General features: G+C 30.0%; 2 protein-coding genes across 4 annotated transcripts in view; one reads left to right on the forward strand and one right to left on the reverse strand.

The window, feature by feature from the left end:
- LOC100572737 overlaps positions 1–8,087 on the forward strand; it is a 15,467-nt gene extending 7,380 nt beyond the window's left edge. The window contains exons 1-2 of one of the 2 annotated variants that reach the window (XR_001679407.2): positions 511–826; positions 5,979–8,087. Coding sequence is in view for 1 of the 2 variants with exons in the window: in XM_003244067.4 (XP_003244115.1) it covers positions 5,979–6,344 (366 nt within the window). In the remaining variant the exon portion in view is untranslated. Of the gene's footprint in view, positions 1–510; positions 827–5,978 lie in introns of those variants that run through there. The other variant, XM_003244067.4, reaches the window with a different exon arrangement.
- LOC100161017 overlaps positions 1–9,560 on the reverse strand; it is a 129,428-nt gene that overhangs the window by 51,505 nt on the left and 68,363 nt on the right. The gene's annotated exons all lie outside the window — the stretch shown is intronic.

A 9,560-nucleotide genomic window follows, 5' to 3' on the forward strand; every position in this document is an offset into this window, starting at 1 on the left:
ACTAGATTCACTTTCCTATCAGAAAAAGTACTGTTGAAGAAAATCCAAGCACTTTTACTGTCCTAAAAAGTGATGATAGACACACAAAAAAAAAATAAATAAAAAAAAAAAACACACATCATTGTAAAATCAATACATTCATCGTTCCACTCAGAATCTAATATACGGGAATAGTAACATACTTTATACTAAAAATAGTGAATTATATTGATTGTCTAATTTAACACTCAATATAATATACCTATGTGGATTTCGAACATATTGACTTGAGAAGGTTATTATTATTTACTCATCCATCATTTAGTTCAATGAGGCCTATTAAAACGTTAATTAAATTTTAATCGATAAAAGTTTACAACTGCTGATTGAAATTAAATTTGAATGTAAGTTTAAATTAAAATATGATTATTTTTCAACGGCGATAATTAATTATTGATGAAATTGCTCAGAGTGATGTATACAATAAAAAACAAAAAGTTGATTGTATATTGTAATATTTATTAAGGCGTATTGTTTATTGTTTTTTTATTTTTTATATTATTAAAAATAAACAATAATTATAATCTATAGGTACAGTAATATAATAGTAAATAAGCAATTTTGATTGCATGATTAAGTGACCGCGGTATTAGTAGTAGAATAAATATTGGGAAGGCACTCAGCAGTGGAACCCGACAACGTTTCATTTAAAGTCGAAGTGATGCCTTTTTAACCAAGACCAAGAGTTTGTCTTAGAAATAAAATTGGTAATTTCTATTAATGTAACTACCTAGTCTTGAGGTATACATGCTGCGTATTTATTTAGTTCTATACAGTGAAACATAAGGTAAACCAAATTATTGTAATTTAACATGCTTTAAAATTAACTAAATTATAACTGAATTCATGAATAATTTTCGAGTAATAGAATTTCATTGTGATAATATGCAAATTATTATGGTTTTCACTTTAGTGTAAATTAAACGCACAATAATTATGATTTTGAGGGAGGAATTAATTAATAATATTATTACGACTATCATAGTAAAACAGACACAAAAATGTCAGATTGTAGCTACGTAAAAACAATATATACGTTTTATTTTATAAAGATTATTGACTACGCGTCTTTACCATAGTTAAAATTAAATTTTCTTATTTGTGGTGCTTTTTATGATCAGCAATAATAAAATTATTGTTATTAATATGGACTGAAATTCAAAACAGTCTACAAACAATAGTATGTCCGTTAGCGGGTGTTTTGTAAAATATAATAGCACAGCGTAGGAAAATATAATAATAAATATAATATTGGTGGTTGACTGAGAAATAAAACACCAAAATGCGGAAAACAATAAAAGCATTCTAGTGTCATCTACTCATCTGTATAGTTCGATTTTCATATTTGGAAATTCCCGTTCATGCTAACTGATATATATCATACACAATATGGATGTTGTATGAATAGAATCATTTACGGTACAAAGTAAAGTGATTTTAAATTATACTTTCAATAAAATATTATTGTACACAAGTCACAGATATTTGCTTTCATAATATATGGTTGAAATCATTTATTTTTTTAGAAACCATTAGTCACCATTTTTAAAGAGTAATAATATAATATATTATTGTTGTATAAAACAATATGCTAAAACAAAGTTATATTATTATGTTGACGTACCTAAGCCAGAATGATACCAAAGTGAAATATATATTTATTCGAGATCAACATTTTCTCTTTATTCAAATTAGGTTCAAAGCGCATACTATAGATAATAGTTTTAAGTTTCAAAATTATGTGTAGTAAAAAAGAAAGTACACTGATGTCTTATCTATTCATAACTTGCAATAATATAGTTTAGGTACAAATATTTTAAAACGTCACGCACGTTTTGAACGAAATATTATACATAATAATATAAGCAAGCTATTTTTAAAAACGCTGAAAATTATATCACTTTTCACACCTGACGCTAAGATGATATTTTGAAGTGGCAAAGCAAGTAATTCATCAAATAAGACCTATAATTTAAGCCTCACTTTTAAGAAAATTAATTAATTAATTTTTTTATGTTTAACATTAAAATAAAGTATTATTTTGTTTTCAGACAGTTGTAGGTGTCAAAAGTTTAAAATAAAGTAAATAGTTATTATTTTTAAGATTTTAATAATGGACATTTCATTTCCTTAAAATATCCTTTTATATAACACTTGAAAAGAATGAAGAATGGCCGAGTCCCAACACTTATAATAAAAATTACAAATACATAACAAACTATACATATAGCTAGGTATCTAAAGTTTAAATTTATATTAAAAAACAACCTTTACCAAAATCAATAAGCTACAAACGTACCTTATATACGCATAATGCAATATAGTGTGTATGGAATTTCGAAACCATTCCTGTTTAGTGGCAAACACAATATTATGATTACACATATGGGATTATTAAATATTTAATTTAATTAACGATTATATTTAATGTACACTGTTAAGCAGCCCCGTGTTAAGTGTTACTGTTTTCTTCTTTATCGTAAATACGTTATCCTTTCTATACAAATTATTAATTAACCCTATGAAAGTCTAGACACGTTAGGTATTAATCTATATTTGTATAAAATAATGTTAATACGTAGTTTCAAAGCACTACGCATTGATGATTCTATAAATTATTTTTTATTTTTACAGAAACTCTAAAGTCTTTAGATTATTATAGTTTTCTATGGGATGACTTTCATTCTATAATGGGTAAATGTTTGTAGATATTGTTTAATTCACGCCCTTGATCAATGATCTTACATAGAATATGATTTTATTAATTGCACGTTTTTCTTTGGAATCAAAGTTCTTTTTTTTAATTGTTACAAACCAAACATTGTTGTCATTGTTAGAATGTTCAATAGTTTAGCTGTCGTTTTAACACAGGCAGGCCCGCAGGGACGATATCAATATAAAATAGCTGTTGTGGCCCGCTCAAAATATTATTCTAGAATAATATCTTCCTTATACCACGCAGAAGTGACAATATTACTTATGTTGTAGAGCACAAAGCCCTGTAACACAAGCCGCGTAATCAACACTACTTCTTGTTATAGAATATCACTCGTGGGGCGATTTATGTGGGCCATTTTATAATAACACAGTTATCATTATAATAGTATCGAATAAAATTAATCATGCTTGCCAGACACATAGTTATACTTTTGTCGATGTATCTTTTGCCTAATATTTTAAGATGAGTGTAATACGCTGAGTACCTGCCTATTGTGTTTAATGGAGCCACAGCACTTTTATTACAAAAAAATAATAACTCAAGTTGTTTTAACTATAGTATTAAAATAATCAACAAATCTGACTTATATCTAATATGACAGGTGGTTATGTTGCACAAACATGTCAGCTACCGTTATACCTATAGTATTATTTGGCGTATGTAAGCCAAATGAAATAAATGATAGTGTTAAAAAGTAATAAATATTATATTATAAGACTAAGAGAAAATAACTAATAAAAGGTCTACGCAACGTTTTTTTTTTCGAATTCCACAGTGTTTTCGAAATGTAACTGCGTATAGGTAGTCCCAAAAAAGACCATTTCCGAGTAAAATCTGCGTTAAATTTCCAAGAGATAGACTCTATATGCAAAGGCGCATAAAACTTGTTGATCGTTTTTACAGCTCCAAAAATTGTTGACCGAAAAAATACACACATAATTGTAAAATCAATATCTCCCTCGCTCCACTAGGTTTCTAAAAAAAAAATAAATAAAAATAAGCGACGAGGGAAGACAAGCGTAGCCGGTCTTGGGTAGTTCATGCACAACAACTCGCCCTGACACCATTTAGTTTTTGAGTTACAGCCTATACCTATGTATATTGTATATACAATATATTATCATCGTATTGCGCTATTGTTCGTCGTAATTTATAAGTAGGTCAACGATATTTTATTATTTTTCTTTAGCACTTTTACGCACAAGCTTTTATACATTTTTTTTATTTCCTCTGATGACACACAAATTATACTACAAACAATAATAATTAGCGCAGATATTATGACTGTCGTCTCTGCGAGTGCACAACACTATACAACCGGGACATAACTCATATACAGTTACAAAAGAGTGACCCTCCTCCCCCTCCCCCACACGCACACTCTAATACACTAAAATATTAGCAGGCGAATTAATTGTAGATGGTTCCTAGGTAACCAACGCGATCTTTTGTAGTCCATAAAAGGTAACACGTGTTTCGGGCTAATGGATTACCGTGATATTTTAATTACTTTAGAGGTCGCCGACGTTGTGTCACGATTAATTAAGATGAACTATGTTACTTGTCTCGGTCAGCCGGTCGCAACAATACAATAACTATATAGGATGCGCCTATAGAATTATAATATACGTCACGTTAACAGTTTTGTCTCGGTTTTCAGCTGATTATAATGTCACTCAATATGAACAATAATTGTAAACTGTGATTGTTTTGAATTCAATTGATATTATGTTATTCGATCACAATGTAAATGGCTCAGACCGGACTTGTTGAAAGAAAATATGGACGGTATCCCGCGATGTGTTATTAGGCATACCTTTATGCGTTGTTACTAGTTGTTCGTGTCCTTTTTTACTGAAATTATCAAACGCCCTTATTGTTTTTCGATGTAACATGTTGTAAATATTATTTGAATTTTTAAAAAAATAGTTTAAAAACATTATATATGAACTGTTAATTGTCTCGGTCAGCCGGTCGCAACAATACAACATCTATATAGGATGCACCTATAGTATTACCTATATACGTCACGTTAACAATTTTGTCTCGGTACAGTCTACAGCTGATTATAATATCACTCAATATGTACAATAATTGTAAACTGTGATTGTTTTGAATACAATTGATATTATGTTATTCGATCACAATATTAGTGGCATACCTAGTTCAGACCGGATTTGATGGACCGATATTCATTATTTATTGGTATCTCTGACGTCAACTAATCCGTAAATATTTTCGATAACACTTTTGAACGGAAAGAAAATCGTAAAAAATAGGGACGGTATCCCGACGTGTCGTTAGGCGTACCTTTATGCGTTATTACTAGTTGTTCGTGTCCTTTTTTTACGGAAATTATCAAACGCCCTTATTGTTTTTCGATGTAACATGTTGCAAATATTACTTGAATTTTTTTAAAAAAAAAGTTTAAAAACATTATAGATATATACCTCGATCGTCAATTGCTCTTTTATAATTACTCGCATTTACAATATTTTGATAAACGTTCTATCAACAGCTCTACCAAAATGCTTAAAATCTCATTTTGGTTGTAACTACGAGTAATGATCTATTATAGCTTTTCAAATATTTTATTACATAACCATAACCTGAGCGAAGCAAGATGAATGGCTAGCAATTCGTGTTATATCCGTGATTTATTTGGAAATCAAAATATACCAAGAAAACGTTAGTAAAACTAGTAGATATTAATAAAAATGTATTCAATCATTCATCAAAATATATACTATAATAATATATTTATATAATTCATTTGTTTCGGTACATATAGGTATTATACTTTTATTACTTTAAAGTTGGTTAAATTAGTTATGAATCATTATTTCCACGTTGCTTCATAATACTATATTTTGTCAAACTTATTGGCAATTAATTTATGTATGACGTGTTAGATTCGACAAATTCCATATAGATTATCCAAACAATCGGTGTTATTATTAACAAACACTGGTTGATTGAATTATTATTATGTAATATGTGTGCATCAATATAATTTCGGTTAATCCGTTAATTGATGTATAGTTTTAAACTAATTTACATTTAAACAGCTTATTCAACTAGCAAACGCACGTACACACACACACACACATACATTTTTATTTAGTGATCCATTATCAAAATATGTGTTTAAACGTAAAATATTATATATTAGGGGTAAATGGATGAATGTATAAACCATTAAATGTGAATTACTTTTTAGGATTGCACCGAAATCTGCAAAATCAAACCATGTCTGTGTATAAAGCTTAAATTGGTTATCAAAATGAACACGGATCGCTTAACGGATGACGTGTGTAGTTTGTACGACCAGTGGCTGTGTGGACCGCTGGCCACCAACTTGGAGTTCCACAGTGAGTTGTTAACACTCATCGGTGTTCTCAAAAAGATCATAAAAGACTTAAACAGTACGACCGGCAATCATGGTGAACTGGAGTCGTTAATAAAACGCCATAGTCAATGCCAGAGCAAGTATCAGATATTGTTAACGCAATTGGACCAATATAATATGCCGAGTCAACTCAGAGAACGTTGCGAATGTACGCCGAACGACGGGGGAAAAAAATAAAAAAAATTTACAAATAAACATCACTAATGTTACATAGGTTTTATTTTTTACAAGTAGTAATATGTAGTTTCAACGTTACTAATTCATAATCTTGTTTTAATTATTTAATTATTTTGAATATAATAATATAATATAATTTTAAAATTTTAAACATAATGGTATATGATACTATATACAGGGTGGTCAGTGGAAAACGGATGTTTTTGCAATTGGTATAACTGGGAATAGCATGGTCCCCCAAGGTTGCTGGCACTGTTATCTTGTAACTCGGGAATGTAATTTTAGTAGTCATGGACAAGTGGAGCGTTTTTGCTGTTTCCGAATTTATTCTGAAATGGCGAGTCAATTGTATCCACGCGACGTGCTTTCCGTCGTCGGTTTAAACTTGGTGTACGTGACATTGTTCCAGCGCGTAACACAATTTTGCGGTGGGTAAACAATTTTCGTACACATGGTAGTGTGGCGGAAAAGAAAAAACTCGGTCCTACACCAGCAGTAGTTACGCCTGAAAATGTTGAACGTGTAAGAGTGTCCGTTTTGCAGAGTCCACGTCGGTCCACCAGACGCCGCTCTCAATCGCTAGACATTGCTCGCACAAGTTTAATGACAATTTTGAATAAACAATTGAAGTTCCACCCTTACAAAATAGTGATCGTTCAAAAACTTCAACCGACTGACTACACTCAACGTGAACAGTTTAGGAGGCGCATGTTTCAAATTTTTAAAGATCCACATGCAGTGGTGATGTTGACGGATGAAGCCCACTTCCATTTAGACGGTTATGTTAACAAACAAAACTGTCGATATTGGGCTGCTCAAAACCCGCGAGAATTGCATCATCGGCCTCTACACAGTCAAAAAGTAACGGTATGGTGTGGAATTTCCCACCTCGGAATAATTGGGCACTATTTTTTCGAAAACGAGTGAGAAGAAGCAGTGACTATCAACTCTGAGCGTTACCTCAGTATGCTCCAAGAATTTCTCATCCCTCATCTCGAAGAAAATTAAGTTGACTTAGAAAAAATCTGGTTTCAACAAGACGGAGCCACGGCTCACACCACGAGAGTTTCCATTGCTTTTTTGCAAACAATATTCCCCGGGCGCGTTATTTCCTGACATGGTGACGTTCCCTGGCCTCCGCGCTCCCCCGATATCACTCCCTGTGACTTTTTCCTTTGGAGCTACGTAAAGTCAAAAGTGTATGTGGACAAATCAAGAAACATTCAGGAGTTGAAGGAGTCAATTAGACGTGAAATTGTCGAAATTCCGGACGATATGGTGAAGAAAGTGATGGGCAACTTCAGGGACCGTCTTGTATTATAAGAAAAATACAGTTAAACAAGAAGTCGGGCACTTTCAAGCGAAATCATTTTATAGTCACAATTCACAACTCACACTTACAATTTGAAACAGAATATCAAAAATAATATTACTGAATACTAATTTTTTTCTGCATTGTTTTTTTTTTACCTTTCTATTTATTTAATATAAATTACATTTGTGAAATTGTAAATGCTAAAGGATAAAAAATTACAAAAACATATTTTTGCACTAGAACAATAATTAGTTAACTATAGTAACGATTTTCTTTTAATTACTTATTGAAATATTTGAAAATTAATAACAGCATCTTGACGATTTCAATTACAAGTAAATATTATAGGTAGTTCAACAATCATCAATTATTCATCAGTAATAATTGGGTAGAGATATTTTTTAAATAATCAAAGAAACATTATAAAATATGACTAATGGTTTATTAAAATATACTTGGTTAGTTAATGTTAGTTTTGTATTTTTTCAAATGAGTGAATTTTCAGAAGAGCTTTCGGAAAGTAAACATTTATCATTAAACGAAAATATTGATAATGTTTGAAAATATTTTAATAACTATTTAGTAATTTAATTATTAAAATTTAATTTCAGATTTAATTTTTAATTACAAAAAATGATTACATTTAAATTTATTTTTGCAAAATAATATATGAAACCACTCTACCTAACAGTTTTTTCCACGCGTTATCTCAATGCTTTTAATTTAAATTAAAATATCATATTTCTAAAACCCCAATTATATAGTTTTTATATTTTATTTTTAAAATAATTCATATTTAACCATACGATACTGATTATTTAAAAAAGGAGAACTCTCCCTAGTAGGATTCTAGTAATTGATCATATAGGTCACTGTCATAGGCACAAATAGCGTTTGAGATTTGGGGGGGGGGGGCTAATAGAGCTAATAGGGCCTTACTTTGATAATATTGAAAAAGCATAAAACAAAATGTAAGAAATGTTTGGGAGGTCTATGGACATTTTTGGAGGGCTTAGCCCCTAAAGCCCCTCCCCTATTTGCGCCTTTGGTCACTGTAATATATGTGAATAAACACTAAAGGTTCAAACGGTATTTAACTACCTATGGCTATAACTCTTCGTGCGGAAATGTGGTGCATTAATTATATTTATTACTTTCAACTATAAGAATAATTTTTTTAAATAATATAATATAATATAATAATAATACAATTTAATACAGGGTGTAACAGGATGACCTGGCAAAAAAAAAATCCTACTGCAGATTAAATAACGCAAGAGACTATGAATTATAGAACAATAAGTTGATTAAAACAAAATGTATTGCATCTGTCTGGACTTTCTGTTATAACCTGTATATAGGAATTATTTTCAAAAAAATATTATAAGAACATATTTTCTGGTAGTAGTCGTATTTCCTTTTGTGAATATTATGTATTTATGTGTAATGTTCGAAAATATTAAATTATATACAACAGCAAAAAATGTTAACACAATAATACACTATTTGATTTAAAATGATGTGTCACATTATGAGCCACAAAGTATAGAATAATTCATTAGTATCTGGGTTGCTTTTTGAAACATGATTTATGCGCTAGTATTCTTGTACAATAAGAGTTAAGTACCTAAACTATTTAATTTTAACAAATAAATATGGTTTTGTATATTTGTTAATTATAGTTTTATTTTAATATTTGGCACTAAAATTTAAAACTATTGATAATCTTTCCTCAGTTTCCTAAAACGTAATTCGATCATTATACGGATATAACGACCTTACTATAATTATAATATAAACTTACATTAAATATTTCTTACACGTATTCACTTAACAATAAATAATATCACAATACATAAAAATATTATTTCAAAAACCATATTATACTTAAATTAACATAA

The sequence above is a fragment of the Acyrthosiphon pisum genome, chromosome A2 (genome assembly GCF_005508785.2).
Source record: "Acyrthosiphon pisum isolate AL4f chromosome A2, pea_aphid_22Mar2018_4r6ur, whole genome shotgun sequence".
Taxonomy (NCBI): domain Eukaryota; kingdom Metazoa; phylum Arthropoda; class Insecta; order Hemiptera; family Aphididae; genus Acyrthosiphon; species Acyrthosiphon pisum.